This window comes from Mytilus edulis, chromosome 14 (genome assembly GCF_963676685.1).
Source record: "Mytilus edulis chromosome 14, xbMytEdul2.2, whole genome shotgun sequence".
NCBI lineage: Eukaryota > Metazoa > Mollusca > Bivalvia > Mytilida > Mytilidae > Mytilus > Mytilus edulis.
This window is the reverse complement of record NC_092357.1, coordinates 5,252,697-5,271,607: the sequence shown is the minus strand read 5'-3', so window position 1 is coordinate 5,271,607 and position 18,911 is coordinate 5,252,697. Positions and strand designations below refer to the sequence as shown.

The window sequence follows — 18,911 nt, the reverse complement described above, 5'->3', positions numbered from 1 at the left end:
TTTACGTATTTATGTTAAATTTTGTACATGTATGTAATATGTACTTATATATATAAGTGAGTATTATATATGAAATTGCTGTTTCTTTGGTTATTTTATTTTGGCAAATTAAGACAAATATGATGTCCATAGGGAGCTGTATTCCCAAGCGCGTGAATTTCAAAGAACATTCTATAGAGTTTGACCATACTTTGCAAATAAAGGTCAAAATGATAAAAAGTTCAAAAAATTTCAACATATCACATAGATATAGAACATTTTATTTGTATCCCTTCTATCAATGAATCAGATTTTCCATGATAATTAAAAATATATATGACGATTAATATTGTAATTGAAATGTTTACTTTTTGTATCTTTTCAGGATGGCTTTTCGATGAAACCGGAAGTTACGCCATTACTTTTTATTCAGATGGAATCATTTTGTGTTTGTCATCAATATTGTTGTTTATTGGATATGCTTTCAATTTAAATAAACAGAAGAAATCAAGAGACACATCTGATGTTTTAAACGAAGGAAATGTTTGAAAATAAATATATTAAAAAGAGTTTGCAAATATAATATGGAATCAAGGAATTGTATATTCAATATTTTGATAGAATTAACAGGAATGTTGTTATTTTTAAATGTTCCATATTCATGATAATGAACTTTAAAACACTAAAATTTCGAAGTAAAGTTGATTGAGGACGTATTTAGCAATATTTACATTCCACCCACTGCGGGTGAGAAGGTACAAACTCATTCCGTACTAGCGTTCGAATTATCGACTTAGGATTTCGAATACGTGAACAACACTATGAATGATCGATTGTTAGTGACTCGAATGACAATAACGAAAAACAACGCAAATCTGACACAAAACAGCATATCAACAAACTATATTATGCAAACATACCGCATCTTTCTATTTTTATATTGTTCAATGTTATTGAAGCAATAAGAAACATCTACCGGACTACGAACAATCTAAATATTAAGTAATTCATAAACATACTGCACAAACAGATGGACGAATATCTACATCATCAAGACAAACAGAAAACTTTAAGTAGTCCAAAGCAAATAAGCCCATTTGACGGTATAACTAGACAGAACGAGCTTCAAACAATTTATACTAAGACACGTGTGTTGGAAAATAACGTATTCTGGTACCTCAGGAATAATTAAACGCAAACGCAGGGACATCATTCGAATAACTTCGTGGAATACGAACAACTTTGGTATTGACGTCAGGCGATTGATCGATATGACAACGCCGAACTTTTATTGTAGAATAACTATTTAAACTTGTTCTCATTTGGTGTTACTGAAGATGTCGACAGTTTCTTTAAAATTTAAAAGAGATAAATAGCTTACTAAACGCCAATCATCCCGATAAACTTTTGAGTCCACAAGCCCAAAGAATGAAACGGACTATGATTACCCTAAATGTATGTCTGGGTTGAAAGCAATCATCACCAATTTGTTAAAATGAGAAAAAGTCGTCGCATTAAAACAATATTTTAATTTGTGTTTATCTTGTTTAATAGTGCCAAAATCATTCTGTAGATTCATAGTATGATTCTATATTGAAATCTGGTTAAGGCTACCGTCATTTATACGGGTATAATAGTAGCAGGTTATAACACAACTGTTGGAATTCATTGAAACAAGTGATCATAGTATGTGCTGGCTGAAGAAATTATTCGAAAACTCCAACAATTCACGAATTGTTTCTCATTCAAGATGACAGTTTGACCTTACTTGTTTTCTTTACTAATTATCAATGACCTAGGTTATTCACTTTACGCTGTAACAGGTGACATGTGATGTCAACGTCAGATATGGAAACGGAACAGGATGATAATTCCATTCCGAACTTTGGTATTGGACTGGAAACCTGTTGGTTAACCATCGTGATCGATACATGTTGTTACCATGTAAGAATTGAAAAAATTTAATATTTCAAAATCTGTCGGGTTTCAGGATTATAAAATTTAAGTGATCGATGTTATACGAATTTGTCTAATTAGATAAGGTAAACGTAACATAGCAATACTATATTGCGTTGTTTCTAATCATGATATAGGTGAACAATGTTTTTTTAAATGAGAAAGTTGACGGGTGTCAGATGCAAAGCAGGAGCTGCTCATTCTATCTTGGAAATATTTTTGGTTGGTTTCTGTCTTACGTTTTTTAATTATATCTATTGTTTACTATTTTTTGCCTTTTTGCCTTTTCCTTTTTTAACTATGGCGTTGTCAGTTTTGTTATCTTGACAGCTTGATATTCCTGTGCATTGTTTAGTCATAATAAAATAAACATAAACATTAAGTCAACATTTTTATTTATTGTATATATATATAATTGAATACTATCACTTTTTCTGATTATATCACATAATTAGCACACCAGCAAATGCCTGGTTCTGATTTATACAACTTTTACATTTTTTCAATAAATGAAATACAAACAACAACATTAAATTATGCAAGTAATCCATTCATGTTTTTTCATGCACGTGAAATGGTTCCATTTACAGTGACTTATGAGAACAACTAAAACAAGCTTTGCAAGCAGATCATAAATTGAAGTGGAAATAATGTGTCTATAAATATACCACACTTATACAATGAAATAGCTACTTTCAGTACAGAAAAGATTTCTCATAAAAGTTATTTTGTTAAAGAAAATTTATAACGCTTTGAAATTATTACTATAAAACCAATTTCTAAATAATGTCGCCTGTTTTGTTTCAAGGCTTTGCACTCTCTGTTTCAATTAGTCTAATAGATGCTTTTGATTAAAATATAAGTCATTTAATAAGATGCTACATAGTATATCATTATGTACCTTCATAGGAAACAACCTCAGTGTTAGAAACTGATGATGAGCGACAATCATTAGTAGTTTACAGTAACAGGTAGAACTTATTAACAAGGATTAACTAAGTGGTCAGGTAGAAGTTATTAACAAGGATTGACTAAGTGGTCAGGTAGAAGTTATTAACAAGGATTTACTAAGTGGTCAGGTAGAAGTTATTAACAAGGATTTACTAAGTGGTCAGGTAGAAGTTATTAACAAGGACTAACTAAGTGGTCAGGTAGAAGTTATTAACAAGGATTTACTAAGTGGTCAGGGTGACATCCATATTCATGCTGAGACCTTATAGTGTTATTTACCATGAATGAATTTAAATGTTTGAGTTGGTCCATTTAGTACATACCAGATAGTTATACTAGATGTGGTTTAAATTGTAAACATTGCACTTCAGAAACCTGGGTATTTGAAATAAATAATTTGATTATATTCATACTTTCAAAATGGCATCCAATCATTTCAAGGTTAAGTTAAAAACCATAACTACGAACTGGTACCTATCAAATTATACCAATATTTTGGCTCAATGAAAACTAATCCCCAAACATTTTATAACTTGGTCATAAATCTACAATACATAGTATTCTTCCATTAGTACCCATACATAAAATATCAATGATAATTGGTTCCTCAGTCAAGTCAGAGTAAATATAAACTTATATACCTTCCATTTCCTGGAAAAGTGATACAATGCATCTTGATAACTGGCATTCCCCCATTTTATGGTTAGTTAAATCAATTTTAACTGTTAACCCACCATTTCATGGTTAGTTTAATCAATGATAACTGATACTCCCTATTCTATGGTTAAGTAAATCAATGATTACTGGTATCCCACCATTTCATGGTAATGATTATTATTATTATGCGGCTAGTGTATGATATGTAACATATCAATTCACATATACAAGTACTTACAACAAATTATAAAAGCCCATGATGAATATATAACATATGAGAAATAATCACTTTTAATTTTGAAAAAGAAGAAAAAGATATGTCAAAATTTATATAAATTCGATTTAAAATATCTTGCATATTAAACTATACAAATGAAATAACTTGACTGATAACAATATAATTATGTAACAATTATATGTAGTACACAACCACTTCATGGTTTTATAAAGCAGTGATGACTAAATCTAATACTATTAATACCGGCATTAAAATAAGGGTTTTGAATCTTGTATCTATTATCCTTCCCATGCTTAAAAGACTTGTACAAATCTAAAAGTCATTTGATTTTTTTTTCAAATGAGATAACATAGGTAGAAATTCATATAACCAACATTAAAAGTCTATATCTAATGATGAAAACGAATTATTCTGATTACGTACATAGGTTTACTTTCATGACTTGTACATTCTGTTGGAGAGATTTACTATGAATGATTTTTTTTTAGAAAATAACTACTTTACAGTAGTATAATGGTTTTCAAAAGTTATAACTAACATTAATAAACTGTTATCACAGAGATATGTCTCGCTTTTGTGTAATTTTGATTATGCAAGTGTTGAAATCAAAATAGCAATACTTTTAACATCTTACACAAGTTATGAAAATATTCAAAGTCAATGAACCATGACTGAGTTACATGGCTAAACGATCCCCATGTAAATGAGATGTGCCAATGCTCATACAACTGCATACCAGAAACCATCATGACCATTGACTTATTATAAGTCTTTCCCATATCTTAATACAAACATTAACTAGTAAACTATAGAAACTTTCAAAGTCAATAAGAGGGAGTGGGGCTATATAATCTCCATGGAAACAATACTTGCAAATGCCAATAAATTTGCAAACCAAATATCATTGACTTAACATTAGCAGTTCATCTTAAATTGATCTAATCACAAACTAATACATGTAAACTAAGATAAGTTTCAAAGTCATTGGACTGTGACTGAGGGGTGAGGCCAAATATTCTCCATGGAAATGAGATGTGCCAATGATTATTCAACTGAACACCAATTAACACTAGCCTACCACTAATGGTTCCCCTTGAATTGACCTAATCACAAACTAATACATGATAATTTAGAAAAACTTTCAAAGTCAAGAGACCATGTTTAATGGGGCGGAGCCAAATTATCTTCATGGAAATGAGATATGCTGATGCTTACACAACTACATACCAAGTATCATTGGCCTACCACTTGTGGTTCCCCATAAACTGACCTAATCACAAACTAATACATGTAAAATAAGCAAAAGTTTCAAAGTCAATAGACCATGACTAAGGGGGCGGAGCTAAATTGTGACCATGGAAATAAGATACGCTGATGCTGACACAACTGTATACCAAATATTATTGACCTACCACTTGTGGTTACTCATAAACTGACCTAATCACAAACTAATACATGTAATATAAGCAAACGTTTCGAAGTCAATAGACCATGACTGATGGGGTAGGGCCTAATTATCTCCATAGAAATGAGATGTCCCAATGCTGATACAAATGCATACCAAATATGATTGACCTACCACTTGTGGTTCACCATAAACTAGACCCAATCACAAACTAATACACTGTTGACACCGTCGCCGACGCCGGAAACAGCATACCTATGTCTTGCTTTTTGACTCCGTCAATGCAAGACAAAAACCTATATCTAATGATGTAATTCTTACAAAAAGCATAGATGTTAACAATGTTATCACTAAAATACCTAGTTCTTACAACAACGAAGACTTGCTTGTCAGAGCCACCCCTTTTCTCAAAATTGTGTATCTGCACCTGACAATTATGAGTTTAAACATCACTGTTGTTATGTTTTGCCTCTCATTTTAAATATAGTCATTTAGCAGTTCAGGTAAACACTTATAAAATATCATCAATATTTACATTTAGAGACATCATAAATATTTACATCAATTTTCTTTGAAATCATCATAACTAGTGGGACAATATCTATTTTTTATGGATTTCATTGATATTGGTAGAACATGAATATGAATTTAAAACAACTGATTTATAGGCTTGTGTGTACGTTTTGACATAGCAACTAAATCAAATATCCCCAAATTAAATTTCCCTACATATCAATAAAAATATAACAGTATTAAAAAGGAAGACTAATGATTATCAGAATCAAACACTGACTTCAGTCCACCTAAGATTTCTTAAACAATATTGGAAAAACCTTCCAAGTATACTGTCAATATAAATATATAAATATATGTGATTCCTTTAAATGATAAAACGTTTGGTGATCACATTAGGATAAAATAATGGAAGCAAATTACATCTGATAGTTGCTATTGAAATAATGATTTAAACCATGGTCAATGATTTCGAAAATAATTATCATTAACATGGTCAATAATTATGCAAATAACTACATGTATTATAAACATGGTCACAGATTTGCTAATAAGGATTTTAAACATGGTCAATGATTTTAAAAACATTGATTATAAAAATGGTGAAAGATTTTGCAAATAATAATTTTGAACATAGTCAATGATTTTGCAAATAATAATTTAAACCATAATCAATAATTTTGCAAAAAAAGATAATAAACATGGTCAAAGATTTGGAAAATAATGATTATGACCATAGTCAATGATTTTGCAATATTATTTAAACCATGGTCAATAATTTTGAAAATAATGATTATGAAAATAGTTAATGATTTTGCAAATAATAATAATAAACATGGTCAAAGAGTTTGCAAATAATGTTTATAAACATGGTCAATGGTTTTGCCAATAATGTTTATAAACATGGTCAATGGTTTTTCCAATAATGTTTATAAACATGGTCAATGGTTTTGCCAATAATGTTTACAAACATGGTCAATGGTTTTGCCAATAATGATTATAGCTATGGTCAAAGATATGCTAATAAGGAGTTTAAATATGGTTAATGGTTTTGCTAATAATGATTATAAACATGGTTAATAATTTTGCCAATATAGAATTTTAAAAAAGAAAACAATAAATAAACAATATATATAAAAGCAAGTAAATACACATAAAAACTGTTGTAAATAAGTGAGTAATAATCATTGCAATGCCCTATAAAAACATTATATTTTAAAACTACAACCATATCATTGGCATCAATAAAAAAATACCTGTTAATGTGGCTCGGAAATATTTGACTGCGCATAATTTCACGCCTGAATAACAATGCACACGAAAAGTTTGTGTTGTAAATTCACTATTATTTTTTTAATATTTTGATAGATTAAAAATGTTAAATTATTGTACTTTTGTCACTAACAAATTATTATCGTTATTATGTGTATCTGTGAAAAACTCTAAATGACATTTCACCAAATTTCACCATTTTTCCGCCAAAATTTTGGGTTAAAGGCCAAATATTTTTTTGCCTTGTCAGTGACCTATGTTTTTTATTTGCTCATTCTTTGAAGCAATATTTCAGCTTTTAATATGACAGTTTTGAACCAAGTGTCATAGAACTTTTGTTTTGATATTCTGATAAAAATATGCTAACATCTCTATTTTCCCTATCATTTAATTGAAAAAGTCCCTTTACATACCTCTTTAGAAGTAATATTTTAAGCTTAAATGGCCTGGGACCCCCTATTTTTTTCGACCAATTTGATTAACTCTCTTTAAGGATTAAAATAACAAAAAATATGGCACTTCTGATAGAAACTTCGAATAGGCCCAAGCCACCTTAAGGGTTCTGCATGTGCCTCATCTTAGTTTGCTGCTGTCCAATAAAGTCTCTCTTTTAGGTGGGATTTTCCAGTAATATATCTCCTTCTGTAGCACTGCTACTACTTTGATTATCTGTTGTTTCATCCTTATTTTGACAAAGCCACTTTAGCAGACATTTGTATTCCTTAGACTTCTCAATATCTATTGCTGCAAAGTCTTTTGTTTCTGGCAGAATCATATACATTATACCACATAAGACAAAAGTAATGGCACTAAACATAAAGTAAACGTAACTCTCCATTGACATCTGAAATTAAACACAACTAATGATTGTTAATATATAAGATGCATAGGATAGAAATCGGCCTAATACAAGTGTATGTTTATATGTACATGTAAAATGTATTTTGGAACATTCAAGGACGAAAAAAAAAATTGATCTGTTTTGTAGGATTCTAATTTCAACTCATTTATCAAACAGTAACAGACTTTGCATTGAGATTTTTTCAATCCAAAAAAAAATTAACAGATGTACTGATATTCGTTCAAATATGGTCAATTTTAATCCCCCAGCTCATATGTTGATTTAAGCAAGATTGGAATTGGAAACATGATATATTCAAAATCAATAAATAAAAAAAATCCTTCTACAACTAGGATGACAGGTTTGACAGACTCTTCTTTAGTAATAAACTATTGTTTCAGAGCTGTCTTGCCTTAACCTGATTTCATACTAATAGCAAGTTTTTTTTTTTTTATTAATTTTTAAATACTGTTCACAGTTTAAGCCAATACTGTGAAACCAATCTGATGTGTTTTGTACATTATCACCAGTGTCATTTTTTATATGTGTGTCTTTCTTACTGTGTTACAATTAACTTATTTGCTCTCCGGTTTATGTACTATCTGTTATATATACATAACCTATGGGAATAGCTATAGATAACAATATTACTAATATTACTATACTATATATGAACGTAAGGGGTTTATTTCCTAATAAGAAGAAAAGACTGGATGTCTTTGATAGGGCAAAGAGCAAACATGCTTCAATTATATGCTTTCAAGAAACACATAGGCTGTCATAGCAGATAGGATGTTGGAAAAGTATGGGAAGAAGAATTGACAATACTTGCATATCATGTCATTACCAATGAAGGGCTGGAGTTAGTATCATGTTTAAAAAGGGTTAAGATTTTACTATTCATGCCACTACATTTGACCAGAATGGTCGTTATATTGTTATTGATATCACTTTATTTGAACAGAGATTGACTTTAGTATGTTTATATGGATATAATACGGATGAACCATTATTGTTTGATGATATAATTTTTAAAATAGCATTATATGCTGGTATTAGTAGTTTAGTATGTGGTGATTGAAGTGTTGTCTAGGACTGCAATCTAGATACATATAACATTTTACATAAAAGAAATCCAAAATCTTGTGAAAAGATTGAAGAAATTATTGAAAAATTAGAATTATTGGATCCTTGGCGAACATGTCACCCTACTGACAAAACATTCACTTGGCGTCAACCATCTATTTAACAAAGTTTACTAGACTATTTCTTAGTCACTGAGGACATATATTCTCCTATGAAAAACACAAATATTAAACCTGGTTATAAGACAGATCATTCTGCCATTGTCTTTACTTTTTCTGCCAGTCTTGCTAAGCGGGGAAAGGGGTATTGGAAATGTAATTCACAACTTGTAAGAGATGTTGAGAATGTTGAGAAAATTAAGACATGTATAAAAGGCACTATTTCTGAGTATTATCTTTCATGTGACATTCAAAATTGTCTAGATGTTAAACTTGTATGTAATAATCAATTATTTTTTGAAATCCTGAAGATGAAGATAAAGACTTTGTCCATTTCTTATAATATAGTATTGAAAAAAAACCAGAGAGGATAGGGAACATACATCAAAGCTTGAAAAAGAAGTTGAACAATTAGAAAATACCATGAGTATGTCACCGAGTGTTAATGTTCAAGCTACTTTACATGGGAAGAAACTAAAACTAGAAAATAAAAGGGAACAAAAGATTGAAGGTTTACTCCTCAGATCACCAGCATCCTGCCATGAAAATGGAGAAAAATGCTCCGAATACTTTTGCAAATTAGAAAAGTGTAATTTCATTAAAAAGACAATGGCGGAATTGATTGATACCAAGGTAAATATATTTCTGAACAGTCAAGTATTTTTTTTGAACAACAGAAACTTCAAAAAATTCTGTATTCAAGCATATCTGACAGGGAAGACAACACTTTTTATAACCATAATGCTAAACTCACACAGGAACAAAGTGATCTGTGTGAGGGTAACTTGACATTTGATGAATGTGCTTTGGCACTTAAACATATGACAAATGGTAAAAGTCCCGGTTCTGATGGATGAACAGTTGATTTTTATATTGGAAAGATCTCAGTCCATTTGTATATCAATCTTTATATTTTGGGTATAAGCATAGAAATGTTTCTAGTTTTCAATATCAGAGTGTCATTACTTGCATTTCAAAAGATGAAAAATATAGGAGATATATGAGTAATTGGTGACCCATCAGTTTACTGAATACTGACATTAAAATAGCTTCAGCAGCTATAGCTAATAGACTCAAACCAGTTTTGCCATTTATTATAAGTTACACTCAGAATGGGTTTATTAAAGATAGGTTTATTGGGGGAAATAGTTGTCGCTTATTATATGATCTTATGCACTAGCTGGAAGAGTATAATATGACTGGTTTACTGTTGCTTGTTGATTTTTAGGAAGCATTTAATTCTGTTGAGTGGGATTTTCTAGTAAAAGCTCAGAAAAGCTTTAATTTTTGACCATCTATATGCATCTATTCAGAAGCTAAAAGTTGTGTAATAAATAATTATTGCAATTTATCAAATTTCTTCAATTTTGAGCGAGGCTGTAGACAATCTGACCCCTAATCCCAATTTTTTTTTATTATAAGTGTTGAATTATTAGCTCTAAAACTAAAATCTACATCTGACATCCATGGTATTCCTATTCACAACAAAGAATTATTGTGGAGCCAGTATGCTGATGACACATTTTCTTGATTTGGATGGAAAGGAAAAATCTTAAGGGGAGACTTTAAAATGTTTTGGATCTTTTCACAGGGTCTCAGGACTAAAAATGAATACATCCAAGACCTAAGCTGTTTGGATTGGAACCAAAAAATATTCAGACCATATATAGTTATCAAAGGTACCAGGATTGTAATTTAGTATGCCAAACGCGCATTTCGTCTACATAAGACTCATCAGTGACGCTCATATCAAAATATTTATAAAGCCAAACAATTCCAATGTTGAAGAGCATTGAGGATCCAAAATTCCAAAAAGTTGTGCCAAATACGGCTAAGGTAATTTATGCCTGGGATAAGAAAATCCTTACTCTTGAAAAATTCAAAGTTTTGTAAACAGGAAATTTATAAAAAATGACTACATTATTGATATTCATGTCAACACCAAAGTGTTGACTACTGGGCTGGTGATACCCTCGGGGACGAAACGTCCACCAGCAGTGGCAGCGACCCAGTGGTGTAAATAGTTATCAAAGGTACCAGGATTATAATTTAGGACGCCAGACGTGCGTTTCGTCTATATAAGACTCATCAGTGACGCTCATATCAAAATATTTATAAAGCCAAAAGAGTAAAAAGTTTAAGAGCATTGAGGATCCCAAATTCCAAAAAGTTGTGCCAAATATTGCTAAGGTAATTTATGCCTGGTATTAGAAAATCCTTAGTCTTTCGAAAAATTCAAAGTTTTGTAAACAGGAAATTTATAAAAATGACCACATTATTGATATTCTTTGTACTTTGTCTTAATAATAATCTTCAATGGACAAAGTCAAATTTCAAACTTTTAAGGAATAGATTTTTCATTAGAACTACAAGCTATACTAGATATAAATTTCACAAAGAAATTCAAGGAAATTTCATCAATACTTAAGGCTTGGGAACATAGAAAACTTACATCACTTGGTAAAATTTCTGTTATTTAGGCTCTGGCATTACCAAATGTAATTCAGTTGCTCACAGCTTTACCAAATATATCCCAGATTAAAATAAAGAGTTAAATACACTCTTTTATAACTTTATTTGGAATGGGAAATTAAAAGGTATAAAATACGCTAATTGGGGATTTTATGCAGGGACGTTCGAACATGGTGCATTTGTCATCTTGTAGTACATATCTAAAAATAAGCTTGGTTAGAAGACTTTTGAATTTATAGGGATCATTGCAGACATTATTACTGTCTGAGTTAACCACATTTGGTGGTGACAGAGTCTTTTTTTTACAAAAAGAACCAGATGCTCCACAAGGCGCAGCTTTATACGACCACAGAGGTCGAACCTTGAACAGTTTGGGCAAGTATGGACACAACATTTAAGCTTAATACAGCTCTGAATTTGGATTGTGATTAAATAGTTGACACAACATAGGTTTATGACACAGAATGAATGTGGTCTAAGAACTTAATCCGAATACATAGTTAGATTCAGCATATCATAGAACCCCAAGAATTCATTTTTTGATGAAATCAGATCATGTTCAATTTTAGACCCTTTAGACCTAAATGTAGACCAATTTGATAACCGGGCCCAAATATTAAAAATTTAAAAACATGGTTAGATTCAGCATATTGAAGAACCCCATATATTCAATTTTTGTTGAAATCAAACAAAGTTTAATTATTGACCCTTTGGACCTTAATGTAGACCAATTTGAAAACAGGATAATACTGTGCAATTGAATATTTCTTGCTATTGCGCAAAACTGTGCAATTGAAAATTTCTTGCTATTGCGCAATATTGTGCAATTAGATATTTCTTGTTATTGTGCTATACTGTGCAATTGAAGATTTCTTGCTATTGCACAATACTGTGCAATTGAAGATTTCTTGCTATTGCACAATACTGTGCAATTGAAAATTTCTTGCTATTACACAATACTGTGCAATTGAAGATTTCTTGCTATTGCAGAATACTGTGCAAATGAAAATTTCTTGCTATTGCATAATACTTAATATAATAATTTTGGACCCCGATTTGGACCAACTTGAAAACTGGGCCCATAATCAAAAATCTAAGTACATGTTTAGATTCAGCATATCAAAGAACCCCAATAATTCAATTTTTGTTAAAATCAAGCTAAGTTTAATTTTGGACCCTTTGGACCTTAATGTAGACCAATTTGAAAAAAAGGACCACAAATTAAGAATCTGAATACACAGTTAGATTAAACAACACCAATAATTCAATTTTTGATGAAATCAAACAAAGTTTAATTTTGGACCCTTTTGGCCCCTCAATCAATCCAAACCTTCCTTTTGTGGTCATAAACCTTGTGTTAAAATTTCATAGATTTCTATTAACTTATACTAAAGTAATTGTGCACAAACCAAGAAAAATGCTTATTTAGGACTTGTTTTTGGCTCCTAATTTCTAAACTGTTGGGACTTTAACTCCCAAATCCCAATCCAAACCTTCCTTTTGTGGTCATAGACCTTATGTTAAAATTTCATAGATTTCTGTTTACTTATACTAAAGTTATTGTGCGAAAACCAATAAAAATGCTTCTTTGGGCCCTTTTTGGCCCCTAATCCCTAAACTGTTGGGACCAAAACACCCAAAATCAATACCAACCTTCCTTTTATGGTCATAAACCTTGTGTTTTAATTTCATAGATTTCTATTTACTTTTTCCTCAAGTTAGAGTGCAAAAACCAAATGTCTTCGGACGACGACGCCGACGCAGAAGCCAACGTGATACCAATATACGACCAAAATTTTTTCAATTTTTGCGGTCCTATAAAAACTGCTAGAAATTCATGGCTATGTTAAGAATCCTTTTTGAAAAGATGTTTTATTTTGCTTACATACTGCAAAGCCTTTTACCAAGGCTTGTACAAATGATATATTATCGCTAGATATTTTAAATTTTGTGCCACTTTCAGATTACACTATTTATATGCAATGGAGGGACTTTGGTGTACAGTATGTAAAAGACCTTGTTAATGGTCAAAACAAAGACTTCTCTACATTTCAAAAGATTAGACATAAGATTCTAACAGATTTTCAGAAATATTACAGTCTAATCTCCAATATTCCAAAATGTATTGAAGATCACATAAAAGAATACTGTGATTCTCAACAGATTGCAAATGTCAACATATCTGATGCTTTTTGTAATCAGATTATTAATAATAAGAAACCCAAATTTGTGTATAAGAGTCTTATTGATCATATATTTCAACCTCCTCTTCAAAACTAGAGGCTCTAAAGAGCCTGTGTCGCTCACCTTGGTCTATGTGCATATTAAACAAAGGACACAAATGGATTCATGACAAAATTGTATTTTGGTGATGGTGATGTGTTTGAAGTTCTTACTTTACTGAACGATTTTGCTTCTTACAATTATATCTATCATGAACTTAGATGAATCATGACCAGGTCACGCCACACATTTAATAAACTAGATACCCCAAAGATGATTGTGGCCAAGTTTGGATTAATTTGGCCAAGTAGTTTCAGAGGAGAAGATTTTTGTAAAAGATTACTTTAATTAACGAAAAATGGTTAAAAATTGACTATAAAGGGCAATAACTCCTTAAGGGGTCAATTGACCATTTAGGTCATGTTGACTTATTTGTAGATCTTACTTTGATGAACATTATTGCTGTTTACAGTTTATCGCTATCTATAATAGTATTCAAGATAACCAAAAACGGCAAAATTTCTTTAAAAATTACCAATTGGAGGGCAGCAACCCAACAACCAGTTGTCCAATTCATCTGAAAAATTCAGGGCAGATAGATATTGACTTGATTAACAATTTAACTTCTTGTCAGATTTGCTCTAGATGCTTTGGTTTCATAGTTATAAGCAAAAAACTGCATTTTACCCCTATGTTCTATTTTTAGCCGTGGCGGCCATCTTGGTTGAATGGCCAGGTCATCGGACACATTTTTCAAACTAAATACCCCAAAGATGATTGTGGCCTTGTAGTTTCAGTGGAGATTTTGTAAAAGATTACTTAGATTTATGAAAAATGGTTAAAGATTGACTATAAAGGGCAATAACTCCTAAAGGGGTCAACTGACCATTTTGGTCATGTTGACTTATTTGTAGATCTTACTTTGCTGAACATTATTGCTGTTTACAATTTATCTCTATCTATAATAATATTCAAGATAATAACCAAAAACAGCAAAATTTCCTCAAAATTACCAATTCAGGGGCAGCAACCCAACAACCGATTGACCGATTCATCTGAAAATTTCAGGGCAGATAGTTCTTGACCTGATAAACATTTTTATCCCATGTCAGATTTCCTCAAAATGCTTTGGTTTTTGAGTTATAAGCCAAAAACTGCATTTTACCCCTATGTTCTATTTTTAGCGGTGGCGGCCATCTTGGTTGGTTGACCAGGTCACGCCACACATTTTTTAAACTAGATACCCCAAAGATGATTGTGGCCAAGTTTGGATTAATTTGGCCAAGTAGTTTCAGAGGAGAAGATTTTTGTAAAAGATTACTTTAATTTACGAAAAATGGTTAAAAATTGACTATAAAGGGCAATAACTCCTAAACGGGTCAACTGACCATTTTGGTCATGTTGACTTATTTGTAGATCTTACTTTGCTGAACATTATTGCTGTTTACAGTTTATCTCTATCTATAATAATATTCAAGATAATAACCAAAAACAGCAAAATTTCCTCAAAATTACCAATTCAGGGGCAGCAACCCAACAACCGATTGACTGATTCATTTGAAAATTTTAGGGCAGACAGATCTTGACCTGATAAACATTTTTATCCCCATGTCAGATTTCCTCAAAATGCTTTGGTTTTTGAGTTATAAGCCAAAAACTGCATTTTACCCCCTATGTTCTATTTTTAGCCGTGGCGGCCATCTTGGTTGGTTGACCAGGTCACGCCACACATTTTTTAAACTAGATACCCCAAAGATGATTGTGGCCAAGTTTGGATTAATTTGGCCAAGTAGTTTCAGAGGAGAAGATTTTTGTAAAAGATTACTTTAATTAACGAAAAATGGTTAAAAATTGACTATAAAGGGCAATAACTCCTAAACGGGTCAACTGACCATTTTGGTCATGTTGACTTATTTGTAGATCTTACTGCGATGAACATTATTGCTGTTTACAGTTTATCTCTAACTATAATAATATTCAAGATAATAACCAAAAACAGCAAAATTTCTTCAAAATTACCAATTCAGGGGCAGCAACCCAACAACCGATTGACCGATTCATCTGAAAATTTCAGGGCACATAGATCTTGACCTGATAAACATTTTTACCCCATGTCAGATTTGCTCTAAATGCTTTGGTTTTTGAGTTATAAGCCAAAAACTGCATTTTACCCCTATGTTCTATTTTTAGCCGTGGCGGCCATCTTGGTTGGTTGACCGGGTCACGCCACACATTTTTTAAACTAGATACCCCAATGATGATTGTGGCCAAGTTTGGTTTGATTTGGCCCAGTAGTTTCAGAGGAGAAGATTTTTGTAAAAGTTAACGACGACGGACGCCAAGTGATGAGAAAAGCTCACTTGGCCCTTCGGGCCAGGTGAGCTAAAAATTCAGAAATGGAAGTAGCTGATAGACTCAGAAATTGAAAATTAGCAAACATATTTTATGCTACTAAGGAAGTCTTGCAAAGAGACCTACTTCAAAAGTTTTCAATACAAATACTGCACCAAATTATTCCTTTTTAGCTCACCTGGCCCGAAGGGCCAAGTGAGCTTTTCCCATCACTTTGCGTCCGGCGTCCGGCGTCGTCGTCCGTCGTCTGTCGTCCGTCGGCGTCCGTCGTCGTTAACTTTTACAAAAATCTTCTCCTCTGAAACTAATGGGCCAAATTGAACCAAACTTGGCCACAATCATCATTGGGGTATCTAGTTTAAAAAATGTGTGGCGTGACCCAGTCAACCAACCAAGATGGCCGCCACGGCTAAAAATAGAACATAAGGGTAAAATGCAGTTTTTGGCTTATAACTCAAAAACCAAAACATTTAGAGGAAATCTGACATGGGGTAAATATGTTTATCAGGTCAAGATCTATCTGCCCTGAAATTTTCAGATGAATCGGTCAACCCGTTGTTGGGTTGCTGCCCCTGAATTGGTCATTTTGAGGAAATTTTGCTGTTTTTGGTTATTATCTTGAATATTATTATAGATAGAGATAAACTGTAAACAGCAATAATGTTCGGCAAAGTTAAATTTACAAATAAGTCAACATGACCGAAATGGTCAGTTGACCCCTTTAGGAGTTATTGCCCTTTATAGTCAATTTTTAACCATTTTTCATAAATCTAAGTAATCTTTTACAAAAATCTTCTCCTCTGAAATTACTGGGCTAAACTAATCCAAACTTGGCCACAATCATCTTTGGGGTATCTAGTTTAAAAAATGTGTGGCGTGACCCGGTCAACCAATTAAGATGGCCGCCACAGCTAAAAATAGAACATAGGGGGTAAAATGCAGTTTTTGGCTTATAACTCAAAAACCAAAGCATTTAGAGGAAATCTGATGTGGGGTAAAAATGTTTATCAGGTCAAGATCTATCTGCCCTGAAATTTTCAAATGAATCGGTCAACCTGTTGTTGGGTTGCTGACCCTGAATTGGTAATTTTGAGGAAATTTTGCCGTTTTTGGTTATTATCTTGAATATTATTATAGATAGAGATAAACTGTAAACAGCAATAATGTTCAGCAAAGTTAGATTTACAAATAAGTCAACATGACCGAAATGGTCAGTTGACCCCTTAAGGAGTTATTGCCCTTTATAGTCAATTTTTAACCATTTTTCATAAATCTAAGTAATTTTTTACAAAAATCTTCTTCTCTGAAACTAATGGGCCAAATTAATCCAAAGTTGGCCACAATTATCTTTGGGGTATCTAGTTTAAAAAATGTGTGGCGTGACCCGGTCAACTAACCAAGATGGCCGCCACGGCTATAAATAGAACATAGGGGTAAAATGCAGTTTTTGGCTTATAACTCAAAAACCAAAGCATTTAGAGGAAATCTGACATGGGGTAAATATGTTTATCAGGTCAAGATCTATCTGCCCTGAAATTTTCAGATGAATCGGTCAACCCCGTCATTTTGAGGAAATTTTGCTGTTTTTGGTTATTATCTTGAATATTATTATAGATAGAGATAAACTGTAAACAGCAATAATGTTCATCAAAGTAAGATTTACAAATATTTCGGTCAGTTGACCCCTTTAGGAGTTATTGCCCTTTATAGTCAATTTTTAACCATTTTTCGTAAATCTTAGTTATCTTTTACAAAAATCTTCTCCTCTGAAACTACTGGGCCAAATTAATTCAAACTTAATCACAATCATCTTTGAGGTACCTTGTTTGAAAAATGTGTGGCGTGACCTTGCCATCCAACCAAGATGGCCACCACGGCTAAAAATAGAACAGGGGTAAAATGTAGTTTTTTGCTTATAACTCTGAAACCAAATCATTTAGAGGAAATCTGACAAGGAGTTAAATTGTTAAGCAAGTCAATATATATCTGCCCTGAAATATTCAAATGAATTGGACAACCGGTTGTTGGGTTGCTGCCCTCCAATTGGTAATTTTTAAAGAAATTTTGCTGTTTTTGGTTATTATCTTGAATACTATTATAGATAGCGATAAACTGTAAACAGCGATAATGTTCATCAAAGTAAGATCTACAAATAAGTCCACATGACCTAAATGGTCAATTGACCCCTTAAGGAGTTATTGCCCTTTATAGTCAATTTTTAACAATTTTCATTAATTTGGTAAATTTATGTAAATTTTTACCAAATATTTTTCTCTGTTACTACTGGGCGAAGTTCATTATCGATATAATTGTAAGAAGCAAGAATGTTCAGTAAAGTAAGAACTTCAAACACATCACCATCACCAAAATACAATTTTGTCATGAATCCATTTGTGTCCTTTGTTTAATATGCACATAGACCAAGGTGAGCGACACAGGCTCTTCAGAGCCTCTAGTTTATTCTTATATTATTCTTTTTTGTACAAGATAAAGAAGAAAGATTCTAGTTCATGTACTTTTTGTAAACTTGATGACGAAACTATTGTACATTTTTTCTATGACTGTCCAATAACGTTTCAATTTTGGTCATCATTATTACAGCAAATAAGATTGTATAGCAGGGATTTTGCCATCAGTAAAAAGCAGATATTCCTTGGTTTCTATTCAGAAAGCTTATTTATAAATCTTTTATTTATAGTAGCAAAAAATTATAAATATAATTGTAAGTTTAAGGAACTTACTCCTAATATTGTTGGTTTTGAAAATAGAATAAACCAATATCAGTCATATGAATATTATAATGTAAAG

At 31.9% G+C, this 18,911-nt stretch overlaps 2 protein-coding genes across 2 annotated transcripts in view; one reads left to right on the top strand and one right to left on the bottom strand.

Annotated features, from left to right (window-relative positions):
* Window positions 1-1,338, top strand: part of LOC139503038 (monocarboxylate transporter 12-like) — a 51,472-nt gene extending 50,134 nt beyond the window's left edge. Inside the window, exon 6 of the mRNA XM_071292714.1 lies at window positions 365-1,338. Within this exon, the coding sequence (XP_071148815.1) occupies window positions 365-528 (164 nt within the window). The 3' untranslated portion in view covers window positions 529-1,338. The remainder of the gene's footprint in view (window positions 1-364) is intronic.
* Window positions 1,339-7,235: 5,897 nt separating this feature from the next.
* LOC139503037 (solute carrier family 2, facilitated glucose transporter member 5-like) overlaps window positions 7,236-18,911 on the bottom strand; it is a 59,050-nt gene continuing 47,374 nt past the window's right edge. The window contains exon 16 of the mRNA XM_071292713.1: window positions 7,236-7,815. Coding sequence (XP_071148814.1) covers window positions 7,582-7,815 — 234 coding nt within the window. The 3' untranslated portion in view covers window positions 7,236-7,581. The remainder of the gene's footprint in view (window positions 7,816-18,911) is intronic.